The sequence below is a fragment of the Mustela nigripes genome, chromosome 12, assembly GCF_022355385.1.
Source record: "Mustela nigripes isolate SB6536 chromosome 12, MUSNIG.SB6536, whole genome shotgun sequence".
Taxonomy (NCBI): Eukaryota; Metazoa; Chordata; class Mammalia; order Carnivora; family Mustelidae; genus Mustela; species Mustela nigripes.
In genome coordinates, this window is record NC_081568.1 from 93088024 (window position 1) to 93114223 (window position 26200).

The following is a 26200-nucleotide window of genomic DNA, read 5'->3' on the forward strand; positions in this document are numbered from 1 at the left end:
CAGTTTGGAGTTTTCAAGTCTGAGGTACAAAGCCATCGTGAACAGCTGTTCTTTTTGAAAACATGTTAGTTTATTCCACACATTCTGATGATATGAATGTGACAGAATTCCAAACACAGCTTATCTGTCACTTTTTCATTCAGGTACTAATCTTTTCTCTTTCTTGCAACCACCTATTTAGAATTTTCCAGGCCTCCTGGACTGTGACTTTGTTTTTCCTCCCTGAATTACATTTTCCCTCTTTCTTTTAAAAGTAATGAATATTATCCTAGTCACACCAATTCACACATTTTTGTTACAAAGATCAATACCCAACTTTCTTCCTAATTCACCTGAAAAAAAAAAAAAATGTCACCTGGCCTTTTGGAGCATAAACGCTCAAGGATGATCCTAGTGCTCTTAGGAGAGTGGCAGAGATCTCCACAAGGGTGGATTGTCCTTGGATCAGGGCCCTAAGTAGGAAAGAACCCTTTAGATATTTCAAAGGGAGAAAACAGTTAACTGGAAGCTTAAAAACAACTGTAAACAAACAGACTCACATCTGAGGAATCTAAGCTAAGGCAAACCTTATTTCTCATTATTTCCCCCTTCCCAACCTCTAGCAGAACTACCCTTTGCAAATCCAGTGGGAAGATGATACAGCTGGTCCCACAGTCTTCTCATTCACTGAGCCTTCATAATACTCCAGCCCCTTTTGACTCCTAGAATGACCCTGAAGAAATACTCTCCAAGACTATTTAATCATCGCACCTGATTTCTTCTAGTCTATCAAGTTGAATGTGTGGATACGGAGGTAAGCAGACTGAAGCACAACCTGCCTGGGCATTCCACATCTTCTTATGTAATTGATGAAATTGTCATTATGAACATACTCAAATAGCTAAGCATGCAGGAGGGTTACCTTCATTTTAGTTGCCGAGTTTTAAAAATTGCTGAGTTATCTTTGCATGTGACAGTATACCCCAGCTCAGCAGTGGCTGAACCATTAGTTTAGCCTGAGAGGAAATGTCTGGAGATGGAAAAATATGCCCCTCATGTTCCTATGCTCCCTATTGAATTTAAGTAGAAAGATCCTTCTACAAGTGTCAATACTTTTGTCCAGCACCTTTTCCACAATGAAATGTCTTGCAACCTCTTCTATGCTAAAGAATTTACATGGAAAGCAAAAGAAAGAGGGAGGCAAAAGAGTCATGGGTCAATCAGGTCTTCCTTTCTAGGGTTAGAATAGCTGACTAGTGGCCTCTGGGGATAGAGATCCACCAGAAATACCCAAAGCCCTTATATTTAATAGTCCTGAAATAAAAATAAATGCAATCTCTGAGGAGGGTAATAAGGATACAACAAATTCTCTCAATCCTGGATACTACCTGGATAATTTGGGTAGTGTAGTGTGGTATTCCAAAGGATAGATTCCTCCTACTGCAAGTTTAACACCAGCTTTTCAGGGAATAGACAACTTTCATCTGAATCATTCTTACAAGCTGAATTTTTATTTTTACTAAATTATCTATGTCAAAAAAAAAAAAAAAAAATCTGTGCCTGGTGTGGAATTTCACTCCATCAAGTGTTACAATGATTTTCTCATTTTCATTACAAGCAGGAGAATGAATGTAGGACAAGTGTTAGGAAACATGGCAATAAATTAGAATATAATTTACAAAAGCAAAAAAAAAAAAAAAGTAACAGTGTACCACATTAATACTGAGTATAAAATAATAAGCAACAACTAATCACAATAATACAAAGGTAATTTCATTCTGTATTATTAAGGATACCTATGTGACATTCACTCCAAAAAATTCCTAATGAAATGGACTGTTTGGGGAGTCATATGTATCTTAAGGGCTTTAATCAGTTGGGTATATTTACCTTTCCTTTTTCGGCAGGACTTTTTGCCAGTGGCAGATACTGCTCTCAGTCATGGGGTTCCAGTTTCCTTGGGCCTCCCTAAGTAGTCCACATAGCACAGTACTTTGGAGGGCCTGACATGGTGGCTCAGCCTCCACTGACAATCCTATTGCTATTATTTAGGAAGAGAGCATATCACGTAGTCATGTGGTTGACTGCACAGTTAGCAGCGGTATTGTGATGTGCTGTAGAATATGATTTGTTTCCCCACTCAGGTTTAGTCCTGTTACATGCTGTGCTTGGTTCCTTCTAGCAGAGTCATCTGATGCTGCGCCTGGAAGCCCTCTGCTCCTGGCCTTGAGGCTGGTGCACACTCCTGGGGGAACACTAGCTGTCCCCTCTTCTACCGTTAGTCAAGGGAGCCCAGGGCAACGGTCCTCACAACGTTAGTTTCCAGGTGAGGTGTAGAATAGACTTAAGTCAGTAATGTAAGAAATCTTTTTGGAATACAAACATGAGCTGATATTTATGTTGGGGAAAAACAGATCCTGACAGGAAACCTATGCCTAAAATGCCACAAAAAGTACTCATCTTTTATTTACTTCACCAGGGCATATTAGCACCAAGTTAACTGCTCTTTGCAAGGGATGGAGGGAATTCAGTGCTGGGGCCACGCTGCTCATGGGCTGCCTCCCCTTCACTGAATAGATGGTGCTTTGGCTCGTCTTTTCAGGGCAGTATACAGAGGGGCCCTGGCAATTGTTGTGTATCGTCAGTAGCTTTCTCTGGCAAGCTCAGGGACATGAGCTGTGGTGTTGAGAGAGAAAGCAGGCAAGAAAATAGGGATGACCACGACTGAGTGTGCGGAACATCCCGTGCTGACTGTCCATAGCAAACCTGAAGTTTAGGTTGGTTTTTGAAGTCTGTGAGTCTCTTTTCCTTTCTGGGAAAAACAAAAACAAAAACAAAAACAAAAACAAAAACAAAAAAAACTAACCTCTACCTTAGGTCACGGCGTAGCTTATACACCTGACATGTAGTTTGAGCACACACAGTGACGGGTTTAAGTCAAACATACTCTTTACTGCAAGTAGTATCTTTACAAAGTAGCCATTTGGTTGGAGTTTGAGGTGTTGGTGTAGCACGGTGTACACACCTGTAGGATACAAAGCACATTCATCAAGAACCTGCTGCAAGCTACAAGTGTTCAAGTACAAAATACAAATAAGTACCCTCTTTTTTTCCCTTTTCTTTTGATCCCACCGTTGAAGCTTTTGATGGCCATGACACGAAATTACTTGTGGATAGGAAAAATATGAGCTAGCTGATTTAATTTAGGATTCTGGATTTGATTCTAGAATTTGACTTGCCCAAGAAACTTGGTTTCACATTTGATTGCCATTCAGAGTATCCATAAAAAATACAAAATAGTTGGTTGAGTGACTATTAAAATTATGCTTTATGATCTTTAGGCTTCATGAGTTTTTCTTCTTTGGTTGTTATCCCTTGCCTACTTTAAAACTCACAAAAATAGCACATTTATGTGCAAGCACACTCATCTAACCCACACACTCAAAAGCGCCCGCACACACACACACTTGCTTTCATATAAATAAATGCCCTTCTGCCATATCAAAGAAGGGACATCTGGAACCCATCACAATTGTCAGCAAAAGGGTCTGCCTGGTTGTTACTGAGCCAGTCTATCTTTTGCACGGCATCATTTCAGTAAGCTCAACACGCGTGCAACAGTCCCACGGGGCAGAAGCTGTTCTGTGGCCGGTGAGGATGTCAACACAACTGAGTTGGGGTGAACCAAAGAAGAACTGAGGCATCCTGTGTGATGGCAGCAAAGGGCCTGTTTCTTCGGTCTCTACCATACCCCTGGTCTGGCTTCTGCATGAAATCGAAATGTTTTTCTCTTAAAGTTTTAATGGAAATCTCAGCTTCACTTGCACAATGGCAAGTTGGCCACAGTCTTTTAGCACAGGATTTATAGACTCGCACAGCTGCAGTAACTGATGCACTGCCTTCAGCTAATTCCTTCACTGTTGTTCGGTTTAATATAGTTTATATATGGCTCACAGCAGTGTTCAGAACAGGGGGGGTTATTCCTAAGGAAATTAAGTGGGATGAAGAAAAATCATATGAAATTTCATTACTTTTGATTTATAATTGCTCCTTAAATTACAGTTAAAAGCCCATTTTAGAATTTCAGTTGTGGTGCTGTTGTAGTGAGATAAAAGTATAGTAAATATTTTTAAGCTATGACTTAAGATTTCTGAATCTTCTTTTACTTCCATAGTTGACCAAGTCATAACAGCTACATTTTAAACAGTTTTAAATACAAATGGATTCAGTGTCATTGCTAAGTCCATAATAAAAATTATCTTAATGGTCCAAGGAGGTAAACAGGCTATTGGATTTACTCGAAAGAACACAGACGTTCCATAGTAAGCAAGTCTCCCTGTGTTGTTTGGATCTCTCTGATCTGGCATTCCCTCCTTAATACCGTGTCCAGCACTTTGGATCAATAAATCCCACTTCACAGAAGTTAAAATAATATTGAAATCCTGTCAGCTAGGGCTGACCAGTGGTTACGTTTTCCACAGGGTAATGCATTTGCAAGGACATCAATCCTCTTCCTCTGGGTGACTCTCTTTGATGGACGCATTTCCACGATGAAATGACAAGACGCTCTCTCTGGCTTTCGGTGGGTCAGTGTCCTTGGCAGGTCTTACAACACATCTGTCTGAAGTATGCTCGACTACAGAACTTGAACTTCAGCACCAGTGGGCAATAAGCCACTTTGTTCACATCTTTGCACTCTATCGAATGGGGGCAGAAAATGGAAAACAATTAGAGGCACATAAACAAGTGCATAAACAAGCCAATGGGACTGTGTGTTTGGTAAGGCCCCCCTTGCACCAGTCCGCCTTGGCTTCCACATCCATGTGGTTTTTGTTTTTGTTTTTGTTTTTAAGCATACCCTGTCTGGTACAGCCTACCAGAAACATTCTTTTGATAGATTTTAACACAATTAAAAAAAAAAAATGATTGCAAGGCTTTTCTCCCAGACTTTTATAACTGTGGTGCATGCCCACTGTGTCTTGAAAGAATTACCATTTGTTGGGATAAGTGATCACTTTAGACAGCTTGGAAACATGAGTCATTTTTCTTACAGCGCTTTTATTGCTTCTTTCTCAAGGGTTATTTTATTCGGCAGTGCAAGGTTATCCAAAATCAAACATGAGTTGCATTGTTTGATACCAAAGTACACATGTCTCAAGAGAATCTCTGCATCTGTGAGGCGTGGGGATGGGCCTGGGTGAATGAAAAGGATTGCTGACAGTGGCCTAGATTCAGCCACTACACTAGACAAAGAGGAAAACTTTGAGGGGTTGGCCTCAAATGGCAGCAGTCTGTGGGTTATGGAAACATGTAGAAATGTCTTTTTTTAATTTGGAAGTGAGACATGGCCTTCTTTTTTCCTATGTGTATTTTCTCCTCAGTGCTAGAGTTGCCACAGTTGAGGTCTGCAGTTCTTGCAGCCAGAAGGTGAATAAATGATTCTTTCTCCATCTCCCCTTGAAGCTGCTTGCAGAAGATGGGGCGAAGGGGCCAGTGTAGAGACAGGCACACCAGTCTTTGATCCTCAGCACCCCTCTCACCACCACATAACCCCGCTACTTCTAATAATGATGTTCTTCTCTAGTCCTCTGGTCACTTTTATCTGGGGATTTTAAAATACTTTGTAAACCTAGTAATTAAATTTCCATATGCCTCCCAGAATCAAAGTTCCACCCTCATTTTTCCAGGTGGTTAACTGAGGCATCCTGGGTAAACTGCTGAAGGTAATTAGAATCAGGCAGAACCCTGGGTGAAGTTCAATGTAACGGGACAGTTTTGTCTTTGCTGCTTGCTGGGTTATTTGCAAGTTTTTTTCCCCTGGCTTCAGAAATGCACTGAAGTTCTAAGAGATCATATACATGGTACAGAAGGCATCTATGAGAAACTTGAGGAATTATATGTGAAGGAATGGGAAAGTTTTCCATTATTATTGAGAAGTAAGGTAACAATTTTATTGATCTCACATTCCAGGCTCTTTCAGTGAAAGACTTAAGTTTTATACGGGAGCCCTCAATCTTCTGTGAAACATATAAACGCTGTCACCATTGAACTTCTTTACTCACAATTTGACTTACAAAGAGAGTAAAAGTTAGAAATTTGAATAGAAACTTTCCACATTAGGATTCTCAGTAAACCTAAGCTTTGGCTGAAAGAAGGCCAGAGAGACAAGAAAACTTTCTTTAAATGTTGTACTAAAAAAGAAATCAGAAGATATTTTATGAATCAAGTATGAATTTGAGGCAAAAAGATCTCCACATATTTTAATTTGAAGGTCACTTGGCATTTTTTTTCTTCCTTTTCCTCTCTGTCATGACCAGTAAAAAGTAACCCAAACAGGTTTAGACTAAGAATATTTTCATGTTGGTGGGGGGAAGTTTTATCCATGTTACCAAGAGGAATATATTGTCAAGGTAAAGCAGTTATTAAAATGATGAGAAGGGCTCCTGGGTGGTTCAGCGGGTGAAGCATCTGCCTTGATCCCAGGGGCCTGGGATCGAGTCCTGCACCAGGCTCTCTGCTCAGCAGGGTGTCTGCTTCTCCTTCACACTTTCCCTCTGTGCTTTCTCTCTCAAATAAATAAATAAAATCTTTTTTTTAAAAAACATGAGAAAAGTCAACAAAGTATCATTCATCTTTAATTCTAAATCACCATCCTGGGGTGCCTGGGTGGCCCAGTAGGTTAAGCCTCTGCTTTTGGCTCAGGTCACGATTCTACGTTCCCGGGATCAAGCCCTGAGTCAGGCTCTCTGCTCATCAGGGAGCCTGCTTCCCCTTCTCTCTCTGCCTGCCTTTCTGCCTACTTGTGATCTCTCTCTCTGTCAAATAAATAAATAAAATATTAAAAAAAAAATCACCATCCTAATGGGGCAGGCTGCCAGCAGAGCCCACCCCTCCGAGTTGGCAGTGGGGCTTGATGGGATCGCGTCAAGTACAAAATAAATTTTAGCCAAAACATAAAGATCGTTTAGTTGAGAAACAACAGAGAGAGGAGGACTGGTTGCTTTAATAGTACACGGAAATAAAATGAGAAGCCAGGCTGCCCTGGTTTAATCCTAGTTTTCTCATTTACTGACTTTATGCCTCTGAACAAACAGCCTCTCTGTGCCGGAGTTTCCCTCTCTGTAAACAGGGATGATGACAGCTCTTACTTCCACACATAACACGTCTATCCTATGATGCCACCTGGAGCAGTGCATATACAGTTTGTCAGCACTTGATAAATACACGACACTGAATTACAATCGTTGCTACCACTATTAGTTATTATGTCGTACCACCTGATGACAGTAATAGACTACTGCTGGCGCATTATTTAGATTACTACTGAGAAACGGCTGTCCTATTGACATAAGTCAGTATTTTCTGGGGTTTAGTTTTATTGGGAGATTCACTACTCCATTTTTGGAAGAGTTGCTGCTAGTCTAGGAAAATACTGAGTTGAGCAAAATACAAACAAATGCATAGATTTTTCTTCTAGATTTAGACCTGGGAATCCAATTCCATGACAGATAATAACTAATGAATAAAAAATTCATAAGTTGTTCCTCCCTCCAATGACCCCACCATCCACCCATCCAGGCCATTACAAATATCCATAGCTTGAGATTCGGCTTCATGCTGGAAATGAGAGGACTCTACTCATCATGCAGAGGCCCAGAGCACAGTCCTTTGGCCACAAGCAGTGTCTAGCCTCGGGGTAGGCTGGAAGCCAGCTGCCAGGTTGTCCCTCTCTGAACTTTTCAATACCCCTCTCAAGTTTGTTGTCGACTAAGTTGATTCCAGCCAGCTTGACTGAAAGCAGGAAGTCATTTGGGTCTTGGGAGCGGGATCAAGTTTAGAGAGGCAGGCACTCCTGAAGAACTCATGCAACCTGCCCCAGCACCATAACACAGTGGTAAGGGGTGGCAGATCTGGAGTGAGTCCTGGGGGTGAATTCTGGAGCTACTTCCTCCCCTTATTTGATTGTCCTGGGCCAAGTTCCTTTACCTCTTTGAGCCTCAGTTTCTTCATCTGTGAAGTAGAGACCTGTGACAAGACCTCCTCATAGGATGTGGTAAAGTGAGGCACACATGACATAGTGCTTACAAAGAGCATTGCCCCCTGCCCCTCAACCCTCTCCCCTGGCACCTGGCACAGAGGAATCACTCAGTCCCTTAGCTCTCGTTATTACCACTAACACATCTGCCTCTGAGATCAATCATTGTATATAATGTCTCTGGGATCCCTAACACAATGTACCTAGGCTCTCACGGAGGGTTACACATTAGCATGCATGAGCAAATTAACAAAATATATCAAACAGAGAGCAGGTAAATCATAATGGTATAGGGTGGAGAGAGATGGAGGAGGAGCCAGGGTTGGGAATGCCAAGATGGGGACAATAGGCTTTGATGAGACATTAAAATGGAGACCCTGGGGCTGCCTGAGGACATGCAGCTTTGATGCACAAAGGAAGATCCCTGAGGAAGACCCCATTCCTACTTCTTGGTTTTGCCTTCTAGAGACGCCCAGACAGGGAGAATCAATCTATTTCTATGGAAATCTATTTACCAGAAAAGGTCAACCATGACTGGTCTTTTATTCTCTGCCTTTTAATGTCATAAGAGTTTGATACAGTAACGATCACATTAAAAATAACTTATTAAGTGCCTCCTATGTGCCAGGAATTGCCTGGCGATTTTACATACTTATATATCTAATCCTTTGATGTATATAAGACATCAGATTTACATAGATGGTAAAACTGAAACTCACAAACATTAGGAAAACTAGGCTGGTCACAGAGCTAGTCAGTCTAAGAGCTGGGGCTTGAACCCCTCAGTTTTGGCAGCATTCTGCCTGTTAAGACTTCTGTATTCTTGGCAGATACCAAACGTCGTGAGTCAACCCTGGGTGGGATCATCACCAGAAAATTTGCTTTGCCACCTTAAAAAAGGGGAATTTAAAAAACAAACAAACAAACAAACAAACAAAACAACCTACACCCGGTAGGGGGCTCAAACTCATAACCCCAAGATTAAGAGCTGCATGTTCCACTGACTAAGTCAGTCAGGTGACTAGAGAATGAGTAGGGTTTTTTAACAGGTATTTGAAATAGCCTAAACACTTTTCTTCAGCTTTATCCTCCTCCTTCAATTGTGTAAAATGACATAAGTGAAAGGTGATTTGAGACACACCAAGAAGTTTTAAATGCCCACTATTACAGAAAGCTGAATGTAATCTTAACTATATTCGGAAAAGTTTTAAATTATACTGGGCCATTCAGCCCATCTGCCACTTTGTAGCTTACCTAGAGAGGATCGACTTGTTGAGCTCTTGAATTGGCTCATTGACATTCTGCTGATATAGTCAAGAAGGCTTAATTGTAAAACTTACTAGCCTGCTTCATTCTCAAAGCCATTAAAAATATGAAATAATGTGGGGAGACTGGGTGGCTCAGTTGTTAAGCGTCTGCCTTTGGCTCAGGTCACAATCCCAGGGTCCTGGGATCAAGTCTGACATCAGGCTCCCTGCTCAGTGGAAAGCCTGCTTCTCCCTCTCCCACTCCCTCTGCTTGTGTTCCTGCTCTCGCTGGCTCTCTCTCTGTCAAATAAATAAAATCTTAAAAAAAAAAAAGAAACAATGTAAGTGACAAATCACTCAATTCTATACCTGAAATTAATATTACACTTTATGTTAACTAACTGGAATTTAAATAACTTAAAAAATAATCTTCTCACCCTTGAATTAATACATAGTACAGCTTACTATTTATGATAAAAACCATTCTGGAAAAGCTCTGCATAATTAAACCACAGTAACGATCACATTAAAAATAATGTGTTGAAATCAAAATAATAATAAATGTTCTGTTTTGGTTTCTGAATGATCTTCAGTAGGCATCGATTTCTAGATAATCTCTAAAATATTTAATAACCAAAAGCTTCTGTATACCTAAGGAAAACATAATCTGTAAATAAACTATTATACTAGGAGACCTATTAAAAGGAATCCTTTAGGGATGCCTGGGTGGCTCAGTGGGTTAAAGCCTCTGCCTTTGGCTCTGATCATGATCCCAGGGTCCTGGGATTGAGCCCCGCATAGCATTGGGCTCTCTGCTCAGCAGGGAGCCTGCTTCCCTCTGCCCCCCACCCCTGGCCCGCCTCTCTGACTACTTGTGATCTCTGTCAAATAAAGAAATAAAATCTTTAAAAAAAAAGAAAAAAAAGGAATCCTTTAGGTAGAATATTTTTGCAATATAATTACTTTTTAATTAATCTATTTGGAAGGTTTGGTCTTCACTATCATTTTCTTCATACAGATACACTTATATACTGCTTTTTAAGTAGTGGAATCTAAGTCAGCAGGGTCAAGGATTTTAAGATGAAGGAGCTTGATTTTTCTCTTCTGCCATCATCATGTACCAGCTAAGTATTGTCCTGGAAGAGAAAGATAAGACACTCATTCTACCTTTTCTCTTGTGAGGCTATGGGAAGATTAAGAGGTCCTAGCATGAGGTCTCTGGGAAATATTCTGTGGACCTAACTAGTCTCTTCTTTTTTACATCTCACCTCTCCCTGAAAATAAAATATCATTTTATCCAAGGCCAGATATTTCTAGTAGGGAGAACAATTTATGGAGTATTCCTTAATTCTTCTCAAGGACACTTGGGAGTATACCAAGGGCTGAAAGCCAACCCCTAGGCCCCACAAGGTGAAATAGACCCATTATTAGAATCTGAAGTAACCTGCCAGGTATGCTAGAGTGGGTCTCACTGGTAATCTGGATTTTGGTAGAGTTGAATGATAAAATGAGACAACCTGTTTCACAGGCAACACATGAATCTACTTATCATTGATGTGCCAATGTGTTTTTTCCCCAGGTGCTTTACATTAATCTTTCAAATCTCTGACCTAAAACACATGATTTTAAAATATTCGCACTGAACAGAGGCTTATAAATTTAGGATGCCATTGGATTTAGATTCATTGTGACTGTGAAGGCTTCGCTTGGTCCAAGGAGTACAAGAGCAACTCCTGAGATGTAGTGCTCTTGCCTCTATTTCATAAAACGCTACAAAGCCTAGCTATCATTGGAGTGACCTGGGGCACATAGGGACATAGCCTCTCATGACCAGGTTGGACCACTCAGCATCTTTCTATGGAGAATGCACACCCTGTGAGGCTGTAAACTCTTCCTGAGATTCGGAGGAAGAACACAGTAAGCAGAGAGTTACCACTTAAGTACTGTAGGGTCTATCTTTTGGATTACAAAAGTGCAACCAGCTATGCCTCTGTCAAACCATCCAGGGAGATGCGGAGCCTAGTGAGAGGTGAGATGGCAGAGGCTGTGCATGTGAATTTGTGGAGCAGGAGTTGGGGGTGAGGGGTGTGAACTCAGGATTTTTCCTTAAAAAACTGTACTTGAGCCCTTGATACATTAGATAGGCAGACTGGAAAAAGATAAACTAACAAGTTTCACTTGGGAAGTTGACATTATTCATTGCAGACTAGTCCGCCAACTTTTCATTGTCAAAGCAAGATGATGTCAACTTTAAAACTTGATTCCAGTTTTCATTTCACCATGGACTAAGCCATTCCTCTTTCTTTGTTTTCTCAGTTTCCCTTTACCCATTCTGATTCCCTGGATGCCACCCACATTCATCCTCTCAGTGGTATGATCCCAACACAAATCCCAGGGTTCCCTGTAAACCAGACAGCCAGGAATGTGAACCTGAGTGGAAAGGTTCATTATGAGCTTTTGAAAATGGCAAAGGAAAAAACAACTCTTCTCACCTCCTTGAAATCAAAGTCTTCAAATGAACTTCATTGTCTCTTTCACTGTTTTTTTTTTTTTTTAAAGATTTTATGTATTTGACAGAAAAAGAGATAACAAGTAGGCAGAGTGGCAGGCAGAGAGAGAGGGAGAAGCATGTTCCCCACTGAGCAGACAACCCAATGTGGGGCTTAATCCCAGGACTGTGAGATCATGACCTGAACTGAAGGCAGAGGCTTAACCCACTGAGCCACCCAGGCTCTTTCACTGGTTTTAACACATCAGATGCCACTTTAAATCTCAAATCCAGGAGCTGTTTTGTTCTAGGGGTCTGATGAGATTTCTGGAGCTGTTCAGGCTTTCTCTGCGTTGTTCATTTGAACAACTTTGAACAGCAAAGCCACTGTTAGACAGCCTGAGCTGGTAAAGCAATGCACATTAACCACACTTTTCCTGGGTTGATTACCAGCTCATGGCACACCAGGAATTATTACCTGGCAGCAATAAATGCTAGATGACAGAGAGGCCTGTGCTATTGAGAGGCTGAAAAGACTCACCATTTAAACTACAAGGGAACCTGAAACTGCATAAAGGTAAATAAAATGGCATTTGGGATAGAATTTCAGGTAAGCTTGAGTAGGATAGTCCCAGCTGCCAGATGTACTTCAAAAAATTACTTTGAGTAGTACTTTAGATGCAGTAATACCCAGTATGTCTCATAAGTCACTCTTGGTGGCAGCGTAGAGTTACCTTCATGCTGGTGGTCTGTCAAAATCAAGCCTATAATGTTGTAACCCTTCACTGAAGGCTTTCAAGAATTAAAAACTAAAGCAGATGTTGAACAAGGCAAATTGTATTTCCCTCCATACTTCTATTTCCCTCTTACTAGTTATTATTTGTAATATCTTGATGCTCCACTTTTTAGTTTCAATCTCCTATTATTCTTTATTGTCTTTTTTAAAAAAGATTTTATTTACTTATTTGACAGACAAAAATCACAAGTAGGCAGAGAGGCAGGCAGAGAGAGAGGAGGAAGCAGGCTCCCTGCTGAGCAGAGAGCCTGATGCTGGGCTCAATCCCAGGACCCTGGGATCATGACCTGAGCCAAAGGCAGAGGCTTTAACCCACTGAGCCACCCAGGCACCCCTATTCTTTATTGTCTTAACCTCCCTCCATTTCTTCTCTTTCCATTGTTTATTTATTTATTTAAAAAAAAATCTTACTCAAATTCCATTATTTTATTATGGCTTTTGGGGATGAATGTGCTTAACTTCCTTATAGATTCCTAAATTCCTTATCATGATTTATTCCTAAATTCCGTACTTAGTAACCAAAATCTAAATGGGAGTCTTCCTGGACACTTCCAAATTTCTCATCTCCATGTCTGACTGTTCATCAGGTTCTTTTTATTCTCCTTTCCATTTTATACTTTTTTTCCCTCATTCATTATTCTCCTTCTGATTTCTACTATACCTGCCTTAGTTCAAGCCTTCTTCATCTCAAGACTGGACTCTTCTTCCACACAAGGTTGACTTCCCACTGCCCCTTCACACTTCTGCCATCATCCCAAGCTTATCACTCCTCAATTTCCCTCACTTGTTCTCTAGGACTTACAGATAGAGTCCTAACTAGCTTCCACAGTATGCAGGACCCTCAAAACCAAGACCCTGTCTCTCTCTTTTTAGCCACATCTCCACTGCCTGCCATCTACCAACCCACTGCACCCATACTGAGCTACCCCCATGCCCCATGACTACACATACTCTTCCTCAGCTAGGAACACCCAGACCTCCATGTCTTCTTAGCAAACTGTTTCATACCTTCTAGTGCCCCACTCAAGCTTGCCTTCTCCATGATGCCTCTGCTGCTTATGTCCTCCTCAGTGTACTCACGGTAACTTCTTTCTGTCTTGTTAGAGTAGTGCCCATATTGTGAAAATTATTTGCTGCCACTCCCAATAAACTGTGCTCCCTTTGAGGACAAGGACCTTGTCACATTCCTTTCATAGCCCTAGTGCCTGGCACATAGTCAGTAATGTTTATTAGGTAAATAATAATGGTTGGGTGAATGGAGAAGAGTATTTAAAACCATTACCTTGAGGGATGGACAGATAGATATATATGTGATAAATCAAGCTCAGGAATATGATGAAGCTGGAATCCAGATGATGGGTGTTCATTGTATAATTCTTTCAACTTTGCTGTTATGTTTGACACTTTTTATTATTTTCATAATAAAATGTTAGAATGGAACCAATTCCTAAACTGTGGCTGTTAAAGCAATTCTCAAGATTCTATCCATTTCACCCATAGACACCCCACTGAAAAACCATATTTTAGATCCCAAGAGATCTCCGTTAGTCCTACTCTGTCTTGGGGTAGAGCTGAACTAGTTTTTTCACAGCTTTCCACTAACAGTCGAGAGAACCTGATTCTGCGGGGGGAGGGGGGTCCTTTCCTACTTTCCTGCGGTAACCAAAGCATACTCCTTCCCCTACGACCAAACGTCTCTCCCAACTTTCCCTTAGTAACAGGCGTTTCTTCTCTCCCTGGTCTGACTTCCAGAAGTCATATTATTTATTTATTTATTTATTTATTTATTTATTTATTTAAAAGATTTTATTAATTTGAGAGAGAGAGAGAAAGAAAGCACAAGCAGAAAGGAGGGGTAGAGGGAAGAACAGGCTCCCTGTTGAGCAGGGAGCCCAACTCAGGGGTTGGATCAGGACCTGAGTGGAAAGCAGATGTTTAACTGACTGAACCACCCCGGTGCCCCCCAGAAGTCAGATTAGATTACTCATAATAACTTCATGCAAGAATCTCTTCTCTTTTGAAATCAATGTTATCTGTACATTCCATATCTTTATGAATGACAACTTATGATTTAATTCAACCGTTTCATCCTCTTTCCCAGGGCACACACTGGGTTGTTTTTCCAACCACACATAATAGCTGGTTCACAGACCACTTTAGTCTATGAAGCTTGCCTTGATCTATAAGGTTAAAGTCACTAGTCTTCCATTTCAACTCTCTAACTCTCTCAGCACTATGTTAACTGCTCCACATAACACCTTCTACCTTCCTTTCTTTTTTTTCTCTTTGAGTATCTTCCCTGTAAGACGATGAACTTATAAATGCACTTGAATTTTCTATAATGAATGACCAAGGCTGGCCACAACAAGCATTTGATAATTAGCTGCTGATGAAATGAACTGATAGTTTCAGGTATTTAAATGTATTCAATATATGTTATTAGGAAGCCAAAGAGAACACAAAACAAGTTATGACAGATATACCCACTTTAAATCTAATTTCGTAAGAGCCATCCTCTTTCTTTTCAATGAGTAGGCAGCTTTAGGGAATAATAGTTCTAAGATTAGTCATATTTTGTAGGATTAATAATTTCCTAAAAGTTTCCTCCTTTACTAAGAAGGCTAAAAATACTGTCTTAACTGCTTACGTCAAATTAATATTAACAAAAAGTGATTTGGCCAGGAAGATTAAATGGCCATGAGGTGTTTCTCCAGATAATTCAAGAAACCTCAGATTAACACCTATCCATTTTAGGAGAATTTCTTTAAGGTAGAAGTAAGTCCAGGTGCAAATGATATATTTTGCCCACCCTGAAAACTTTGCATCTCCAGCTGTGAAGATTATGGATGATAGCCACTATGAAAAAAAAAAAACTTTGGGGGAAATTACTAAAATTCCTAAAATGAAGCTATAAACTGCTTCGTATATATTGCAATATATATATATTGCTGTGGGAATGTTAAAAAGCCAGTTCTTTCAGCAATGACTGAGCCTAAATCTAATGACTCAGCATGATGGTCAAGCTATAAGTGTTGCAACTTTATAACCAGCAACTCTTTTTCATGCTAAAATACCATCCTTAAAGAGTGAATTAAGAATAGCATAAAACTGTTGAAACTGACATGTCCTTGGGCTCTGCCGTATTTGGGTTCAAATCCTGAGTCTACTAATTTGGGCAAGTCACTATCATTCTCTGCACCTCAGTTTCCTCCTCAGTAATACCAGCTGTTGGAAGGTAATTATCGTAATTATCTTTTTCTTCTTTTCTACAATGAGAAAATTAACATTTGAAACACAGTTTCAAACATATGCTTTAATTATATGTATAACAAGCATGAATTTTAATCTTCATGATGGTATGTTTCTCCAAAAAGAAACAGAAGTTTTCACTTCAAACTGTGGTTCATTAGAAATCATCTCTCAATTCTGGCACAAGTCAAACATAGAATGCTAGGTTGGATGTGACATTAGAGGTTACCCACTCCAATCTCTCATGGTATAGATAAGCCAACTTAGCTCCAGAAAGGCTAAGTGATTAACAAGGCCATATAGTTAGTGTCAGAGTCAGGGAAAAAAATGTAGGTTTCCTTATCACATATCTAGTAAATGTGCAGCTTTCACAAAAGCTCTGTACAAACTACACTAACAACGGTGTCTTTATGGAGCTCTTCAAACCCTGGGAACCAGTACAGGTGAGTCACTAGACACACAGGCCCTTTCTCCATGGGAAACTCACCTTCAGTATTGGAAATGGGGGTACTGTCACATTTGCTTTCACACTGCTGCATTGATGGAGGTCGAACAGTTTCTGGACAGTCAACAGATGCCTGTCCAGTGTAGGAGAGACACTGCACAGTCCTCATCTGCTGGCCAAGGCCACACTGAGCAGAACACTAAACCCAAAGACACAAGGAGAAACAAAATACTGAGATCAATAATTTTCAACAGGTAAAAAGATATTATATCTTCTCAAATACCATATATATATATTATCTTTTAAAGTCCATATGAAGTTCATCTTGGAGAGGGGTATGATTAAGTCATCCTCCTCTAGAACTGGTTTGGAAATTCACAGATCATGTGATTACCCTAGAAAATGGAAGCAATATAGCTCCCAAGGAACAAGAGTTTTCTTGGGCTACTTTTCTAACAGTTCCAAGTAGGTGAACTGTCACAGGAGCACAATAAGAAAATCCTCAGGATGAAGTAGATTAGAGATTCTGGGGTTGGATATCACTTGTGCTCCCTATTTATTATAGGCTTTCAGGCAAACAATCTGATGGTCTACCGGAGCACTGTGTATCTGATCAAAATGTGAGTTCAGTATAAGAACAGTGACTGCTGTGCAGGCTGGTGATGGGGACCAGTTTAAAAAAAAAAAAAAAAAAAAGAGCTTAAATAAGTATTCTGAGTTTTCTAAGATGTCAGTCACACAAATGTGAACCAAGCAGCATGTCTCCCTCTTCTTTTTCATCTATTAGGAATTTAGTTACTTCTGAATTGAAGTTACTCTCAGAGTGACCTAGTTTCAGCTAGGACTAATCAGCTGTCCAGGCTGAAGAATGAAGCTAGGTCTACCCTTTAGGCCTGCCACCCAGAATGCCAGCAAAGCCTGTGAGATTTGGGATCAAGGAGATGAGCTCGCCAGTGCCAAGACAGGTGATGGTGATGTTTACAAGGTAAACAAACTGAGGCCCTATTGAATTTATTTGTTAAAAGCTCTCAAAGCACTTACAGGACTTGCAAGGATATTCATAGACACATTTATTTTAAAAAAGTTTAAATACAAAATGATGAACAAACGGGACCATAAACATGTACTAAAGCATCCTTGAGAATATATTTTTACCAGTTAATTTTAATGTTAGGAAACTGAATTTAAAATACAGATGAGAAGAAAAGGACTTGACAATATTTTAAAAAACAATCTGTAACTGATTACTATAAATTTGGCAAAATCACTAATATGCAAAAACTTTCAACTGACTTTTATATAATAGTGCATTGCAACAAAGAATATGTAAGGAAGGAAATGTCTACCTGGTTTAAATAAAAATTATGAAAGCATGTCTGTTCTGATTCTTTAATAGCATATCAATTCCATATTATGAAACTTACACTTCCACAGTAACACACATAATTGCTTGTAATTATGTGTGTCATGTGTAGCCATTTAAATATTTTATAAATTAAATACTGCTATACAAACGCAAATTATTAATGATTTGTTATACAAATGCAAATGTTAACTATGTTATGATCATATTTTTTCTTGTTTACCCACGGGGCTGACTAAGCACAGAGAAAGTATATTTATTTGCCTTAATGAAGACTGAAAATCTTTTGCCCTCTCCCAAATGTAACGAAAGAGGTCCAGATACTGCTATACTCTAGAAATACCTAAGTTTGGCCAGAATTTTGCCAACTACTTCTATGCAATACCATTTTAAAGAAGTAATGGCAGGTCCGAAACCATACTCGCATAGTTATGTATCATGATTTATTTGGGCCTCAGATTTTAGGAAACCACTAGCTACAAGGTTAATTATAAGACCACAGGAAAAGGGCAATAACAATCTAGAAACTTACTTTCTGGAGCATTTTTTTAAAATGTAACCTAATAGATTCTCTTTTAGACATACAAAAGAATAAAACTCAATTTTCCTTTTAATCAAACATACCAGTTTGTTTTAAAAGGATTTAAGGTGATCATCTATTAGATAGCAAAATTTTAAAGTAAGAATAAAAAAAGAAAAAATGTAAATTAGAACATAAAATGTGTCTAATAAAAATACATATGAATAGCCTTATATACTGGCTTCCCAACTCCTCATATCCATCAGAGAAGCCCATTGAAGAATAAATATTAATAATATTGCAAAGACTGATCAACGTGACGCCCATAACTTTTCTGTGAAGTTAAGGAGCTACTGTGCAAGTAGTAAAGTTAAGACACTGATATTAACTGATTTGTTCTTGAAGTAGTTGAGAGACAGGACTAGAATCCAAAGTTTTTTTGGCTTGCTCAAATATCTGCCCATATAGACTCCTTCTCTATCCATTTTGAGTTAAAATGTTAAGATCCAAGAACTAGGTAAAATTAGGAAGTGTTTGGGCATGGAAGAGACACAGCTAAATGGGTCTATGTGTGGCAGCTGCTGCGTGTGCATTTTTTTCATTCTTGTATCTCATACCTAGATTTCTCAGTGGTGTTACTCAACTCTTAAGCTCTCATAATGACCCAGGCAGGAAACTCAAGGGTCTCAAGGTACTGCTTCCGTAGGAGCCTCCTCAGTGCAACTGCCTTACCTGGCCCCAGTCTCCAGTCACCCAGCGAGGAGGAGGGCAGCGGCCCAAACTGCAGCGGATACGGACAGGGGGTTTGCTCTCTTCTGGACACTGCGCAGCTGGGAATGTTTTAGAGAGGTCACTGCTCTTGCACAGAACAATCCGATGCTTGAATCCTGGACCACATTTGGGAGTACACTGGAAATGAAACAAATAAATAACAACATTCTAAAGATACAGGAAAATTGGAGGAAAATCTTTCTTGAAGTAAAGGTGTTTGGGTATACAATATGCATATACACTACATTCTGGGCAAAGTCTTTCAGATATGAAAATTCCTTAAGTTTTTAGGCAGAAGTATTTTTATCTTTTTCCCTAAGGACTTTAAGGGCTAACGCCAAAGTTTGCTTTTCTTGGCTAACTTATTTTCTTCTTTTATTGTTTATTAGTAGGTTTATTCCTTGATTCCTCCCTATCCTTGGCCACATTCAGCTGTGATAAGATGCTGCTAATTTTTGGAATGTGGAATCTTTGGTTTCCTACTTGCTGGATGTAGTCTTCCAAAAAGAATCCTTCCATTATCCGTAGACCGTGAGAACTCATCTTTGTGAGGCAGGCTAGGGGTTGACTGAGGTGTGTTTTCTTAGAGTGTGGTAACTAAGAATACATGGCCATTGGTGAAGTTTATTGCACAGAAAATCTCTGGATTTCCTCTGTCCATAATGAATTTCCCAAACATAATGAATTTTGACTGTTCTTTAGTTGAATCAGTCTGACATTCATACTGAGGAAAAGATGCTTCTTCCTATGTCACAAAGTCTATTATTTATCTTCTCTCCAGGTTAAGTGGAATGTTCTCTTTCTAGAGTCACCTATGAAACATAGTTGGACTAAAGTCTCCAACTTTCTCCCCTGCACATCTGAAACCTTCCTTAAAATCTGTTCTTCCTCTCAGTCAAGTGATGAACTTACCCATAACACTTTGAAAACATGTTTCTATACCTTTCATTAAAAGAAAGAAAGAAAGGGGAAATTTCCAGATCTACTCTAAGAGTTACACTAGACTGAGTAGAAGGGGATATAAAAATGAATAAGATTATCCCTACCTTCCAGAAGCTAATGGATTGATTGATTTTGGAAGGAGGGATGGGGTGAGAGAGAGAGAGAGAGAGAATGAGAGAGAATCCTCAAGTTGACTCCCTGGTGAGTGTGGAGCCCCTACAGCTCTCTCACATCTATTGATTTCTCTTGGTCTCCACTGTCACTAACTTACTTCAGACGAACATCATTTTCTTCATGTAATATTGCACTGGCTTTCTTTTCTTTCCTTTTCTTCCTTCCTTCCTTCTATCCTTCCTTCCTTCCTTCCTTCCTTCCTTCCTTCCTTCCTTCCTTCTTTTAGATTTTATTTATTTGACAGAGAGAGAGAGAGACACCAAAAGAGGCACTACAAGCCTGGGGAGTGGGAGAGGGAGAAGCAGGCTCTCCACCAAGCAGGGAGATGGATGTGGGGCTTGATACCAGGACCCTGGGATCATGACCTGAGCCCAAGGCAGACACACCTAACGACTGCACCTAGGTGCCCCCGCACTGGCTTTCTAAGAGGTCTCCTGTTTCTTGCTCTTATCTCAGTTCACTCTCCAAAGGAGAAATCCAATTATATGCTCTCATGATTAAAACAGAAAAATCCTTCAATGGCTTGCTATTGTCTACAAGATAAAATTCAAATTCTAAATATGCTTACTATATCCTGATAGGAAGGCTACGCTTACCTCTTCAGACTCATCGCTCCACACTAATGTGCTGTATTCTCCAGGGCTAGCCCAGTGCCACACACAATGCCAATGCTGCTGTCATTTCCGTTAGTTAACCACTACTAAAAATATGATGATAATAGCAGATACCATTTAATAAACATGGTATACACCAAGTGTCGTGCTAAGTGCTATAATTTACATGGTCTTCACAAAAGTACTGTCAGATGACAATTATTACTCTGTTTTTAAAATGAGGAAACAGTCTAAAAGCAAGTGGTAGAGTCTGCAGCTACTAAATGGCAGACCCAATACTAACTCCCACTGTCTCCTGGATGTTAGGCATTATGCTATGTGCTCTGCACTTTCTATCTTATGTAATCATCATAACACTCCCAATACTTTATATTTCAAGAAACCAAGACATGCAATCATCTCCTGCATGTGTTTTGTAGAATGAATAAAGCCCTGATTCTATTCTCTTGAGCATGCCTCTCTCGTGTCTAGTCCTCCTGACTTTGCACGAAGTCTTCCCACCATCCACCAGCGTTAGAAGCCAAGGCCTTAGAAGATAGTTCTGTCACTTTCTTATTGCTTAGTATTATCATCAATAATAACACTACTACCTTATATCTCATTAGAGTTTCACAGCTCACACATGAAACGCTTTCAAAGACATTGCTCTTACACAAATGTTTGAGAACAGTTACAGATAAGGAAAGCTTAAGTCATTTAAGGTGAAACAGCAAATGGTAGAGGAGGAACTAAATTTTAGGCCTTGTGATCCACATTATAGCTCTCAGCAGCAGAAACAAAGTCATGGGAACACATAAGAAGTATTAACTAATTATTAAAAAATAAATTTAGATACAAAAGGAAGAATAATTCTGACTTTAGGGAGATAGGCAAAAATACATAGGAAAGATAAGAAATTCAATTTTAGTATTTTAAGCTACGATTAGTTTTCCATATTGGCAACATTTATTAATAAATACACTTGTGCCACTCCCCTCTCCCTTTACATTTTAAAAGCATATGTATGTGTATAAAAGCTGGAGACATATGCTTTTTCATATTTGAATACCTTTTTCCAGTAGCAAGAAGCTTCTGTTATTATTTGAAGAATGTGGTAATATCTAGCAGTTTTTGCTAAGAGCCTATGTCAAAGTCCTGCTAACAGTTAAGGGAGCAAGACAATGCAATGAGAGACCATTCATTCATTCATGTCAAGAAGTTCCCAGGAAACCAAAACCAAACTGAAACAAGTAACACTAGTATCAAGAGGGAGAAGAATAAAAAGAGAAAGCAACACTAATATTTATTAAGCACCAGACCGTTCTAAGTACTTTGCATGTCATACTCTACCTGATCCTCACAGAAACGTTAGGAAGTACTATTTTCACACCTACTCCATAGGTGAGAAACTGAAGCATTGAGAAAGATTTACAGATAAATTCAGATAGCAAGTTTCTACCAGAACAAAGCTCTGAAAGATAAATATACTGAGACATAAACTCTCTGTGGGACAACATATGATTATTCGCAAAACTGAGAATACAATGACAACCTCTACTGAGGCAAAAAATAATTTTAGAAAATTATAGCCCAACTCCATTAAATAAGCTGAGGATATTCCTTCCCATTGCACTGGAAGTAGGGATAATCCACTGGATTCTCAAAATAATGAATGACTGAAAACTACATTTCTGCCAGTTTCTGATTCAATAAATACACTGCAGACCTAGCCACAAATACTACATGTCTGTGGCCAAAGCCTCACCTCTGCTCTCTGCAAATATTGTACTTCTTAAGGGAGATTATAAAATTCAGTTGCTTGTTAAAAAAAAAAAAAAAAACAGTAAAGGCATTAGGGATGCCACTTAGACCAGGTTCATCCAAAGAGAGCTCTATCTGGCAAATTATTTTGATCTTAGGTCAGAGATGTTCAAGCAGAGATGTCTCTCAGCTTCTTTTTATTTTTATTTCTTCCTTCTGCTTTATACAGCCTACATTTCATCTCTCTAGCCTTCTGATAAACATGTTTATCCATCTGATAGTTTCAGTTTTATTTAACTGTCTAAAAAAATAAGAAATTTTTGGGGTGCCTGGGTGGCTCAGTGGGTTAAAGCCTCTGCTTTCGGCTCAGGTCGTGATCCCAGGGTCCTGGGATTGAGCCCCGCATCGGGCTCTCTGCTCAGCGGGGAGCTTGCTTCCCCCTCTCTGCCTGTCTCTCTGCCTGCTTGTGATCTCTCTCTCAAATCCAAAAATAAAATCTTTTAAAAAAATAAATAAATGAAATAAAATAAAATAATAGGAAATTTTAGAAAAGCAAGAAGTAGCCATGATTAGGTATATGATTAATAGGTATTAATGCTTCAGAGCATTCTTCAGAAATAATCATTGGTCTCTGCCCACATAAAGGGTAGATTTTTACATATATATATATATTTTTTACTACACACTAAAATTCATTAGTAACAATTAGATATTGAATCCTGAGTTGAGTAATAGAATTCGCTTTTTTAGATGAAAGCATAGTTATAAACATCAAAATCTATTCCATTCATTCTCACAATAAATTATAGGTTGCTGTGTAGAAGATACTATTTCAGTGGACAATCCATCTTTTTTTTTTTTAAGATTATATTTATTTATTTGACACAGAGAGAGAGATCACAAGTAGGCAGAGCAGCAGGTAGAGAGAGAGTGGGGAAGCAGGTTCCTTTGTGAGCAGAGAGCCCAATGCAGGGCTCGATTCCAGGGACGCTGAGATCATGACCTGAACCGAAGGCAGAGGCTTAACCCACTGAGCCGCCCAGGAGCCCTGAATCCATTCTTTGGTAAATTATTTCTCGCTACTTTTCTTTATTGCAGGTAAATACCTATTTTTCTTATTTATTCATAAAATCAAAATTTCACAATTATTTAAAATATGACCAGACCATTTGTTTTGTGTTTTCATCTCAGTAGGATTTCATCTCAGGTTAATTTTTATGAGAGATGCATTTATGCTTTAGCTTTAATGATCAATGATTAAAAAGAAAAAACATATTTTGTAGAGAAAAGTATTTGGAACCACACCAGGGAAAAGAATTTGGCTCTCATATGTAAAGGATAGAAATTACCATTTTGCGGTTGGACTGAGTTCTCTCTGGAGAGATAGGTTTAATTCACTTTGTTATAGCACCAGAGTAGAACCTAAGAATCAGCAAGGCGATTCTTCAAATACAAAGCACAGTCCCCTGAAGGTAGGTTTTCCACCCTTTCCAACACCCCATGCCCCTCAGTCCTTCTTAAGTAATGCTACCTGAATGTACATCCTATAAAATCAATTGAATATGATGCCAGCAGTTATCCTCTTGTCCAAGAGTAAGTACAAGAAACAGATCTTTTTCAATGGTTGCTCTGTGGGAGTCAAAAGAAACTATTCCAATACATCAAAAGAATGGCTTAGGATTGTTGGAGCCCATCCACAGAATGCAGCAATGCTTTTAAAAGTTATTTGCCAAGAGAGGGCAAAAAGAGAAAACCATTTAAGTCCAACATAGCATGGGTGATCCCAAGAGTGAAGCTAGATTATAGGAAATGGAAAGCCGTGCCTTCATTACTTTCACAAAAGATTGCTGAAGAGCCATTTTCCACCAAGGTAATTTGGCTTTTTTTTTTTTTTCTTTTGCCATAAACACGGGGTGGGTTTCACTGATGGGGAAAACGAAAAATGGTTCCTGGCTTTGGAACAATGGAAATTTTATATTAGAGCGCTGGCAAAGAAAAGGAAAAGGTCAAAGGGTACATTCCTCTTGCTGCAACATGTTTTCACCAGTTGAACCTCTCCCTTGTGATTAGCACAGCTCAGACAGCTGATAGTTGGAAGTGGGGAAGGGGCTGAAAAAAGAGGGAAGTTTCCAGGGGCGTGTCAAAAGAATATTGTGTGAAATATTTGTAGCAGTTAACTAAAAAAGATAGAATATGCCCTGCTCTGCTGCTAGGACCTCCTCTTTTCATTAGTGGGAGGTATTCTGTTCCTTTAGGTAGAATAGGCTCCTTGTTCTCACTTTGATCTCCATAGCTACTCAGACATTTATTTCACTTAATATTACTTACTTTTGTTTATTTTTAATCCATCTAGGGAAGAAGTGGCCATCCTAGTAAAGTAAGGAAATGGAAGTGTGAGAGTGGACCACTCCTTTGGAAAATAAATAGGAAAGCCTATATGGCATAAAGCTTAGGTCCTTTTTCCTGAGGAAGATCCAAAGAATAAAGATGATGGTACAGACAGTGTTCAACTAGAATCTTTGAGATGATAATGGCAGCATTTCTTGACCTATGCCTACCCCTACAGTTTTCTCAGATTGTCTGTGGAGAGACAACAGCAGCCACCAATGCTTCCCTTGAAACAGTAGTCCCAACATGTGCATACCACATCCTCCGCACTACCTCTTTCTCCTAAGCTTTGACTTAGCTATCTTTTTTTTTCCTAATTAATTTTTTAAAATCTTTATATATTTTATTGTTTTTGAGCGCATGTACATGAGCAGCTGTGGGGGTTGAGGTGGGTGGCAGGAGGGGCAGAGGGAGAGAGAGAAAATGTTTTTTTTTTTAAAGATTTCATTTATTTGTTTGACAGAGAGACAGAGCTCACAAGTAGGCAGAGAGAGAGGGGGAGGCAGGCTCCCTGCCAAGCACAGAGCCCGATGTGGGGCTCAATTCCAGGACCCTGAGATCATGACCTGAGGCGAAGCAGTGGCTTAACCCACTGACTCACCCAGGCGCCCCGAGAGAAAGAAAATCTTAGGCAGGCTTCGTGCTTATCACAGAGCCCACACAGGCTTGATCTCATGCAGGGCTTGATCTCAGAGCCCTGAGATCATGACCTCAACCCACATCAAGAGTCAGGTGCTTAACCAACTGAGCCACTCAGGAGCTCCTGACTTAGCTACCTTAAAGAAGGTAGCAGAAATGTGATTAAAAGCCCACCTAACTTATTCATGTTATTCTTCAGGCAGGCTCCAGGAGTGCTTAAGAGCCCCTCAGACCTATTTGAGCAAGTCACCTCTAAGAATGGATAGGTAAGAATCAAAATTCTAGAGGCACCCAGGTGGCTCAGTTGGTTAAGCATCTTGATTCTGGCTCAGGCTATGATCTCAGGGTCCTGAGATGGGGTGTCATGTAGGGCTCTGGGCTAGGTGTGGAGCCTGCTTCCGATTCTCTCTCTCCCCGTCCCTCTGTCCTTCCCCGCCCCACTGCTTGCTTGCGTGTGCTCTCTCTCTAAAAACAAACAAACAAGAGAGAATCAAAATTCGAAGAGTAGGGCAATTACAACCTATATGAAGTTGATTTCAGAAGAAAACTTTAAAATGGTATTTGAAATGGAAATAACAATAACTATGCATATGCCATTTCTCAAGGTGATTATATTTATTTTATGTTAAAATAAAAATCTACTGATACATAAAAGTGTAGATCAAGAGATCAACGTGAAATCTGTGCGTGTGGTTTTAGTGTTTTCATGGTTTGCAGAAATTTCTTCTTGTGTCTGCTTATGAACTTAATTACTTTTTTCCACTTTGGGTAGAAAGGTGATGTTTAAGTTTCTGTATTCAATCCTTTTTA

The 26200-nt window shown here is 39.6% G+C and overlaps 1 protein-coding gene across 1 annotated transcript in view; it reads right to left on the minus strand.

Annotated features, from left to right (window-relative positions):
• Positions 1-1468: 1468 nt before the first annotated feature.
• The window catches only part of ADAMTS6 (ADAM metallopeptidase with thrombospondin type 1 motif 6), a 309107-nt gene continuing 284375 nt past the window's right edge, over positions 1469-26200 (minus strand). Inside the window, exons 23-25 of the mRNA XM_059417959.1 lie at positions 18855-19031; positions 16282-16438; positions 1469-4676 (exon numbers count right to left, since the gene is read on the minus strand). Coding sequence (XP_059273942.1) covers positions 4567-4676; positions 16282-16438; positions 18855-19031 — 444 coding nt within the window. The 3' untranslated portion in view covers positions 1469-4566. The remainder of the gene's footprint in view (positions 4677-16281; positions 16439-18854; positions 19032-26200) is intronic.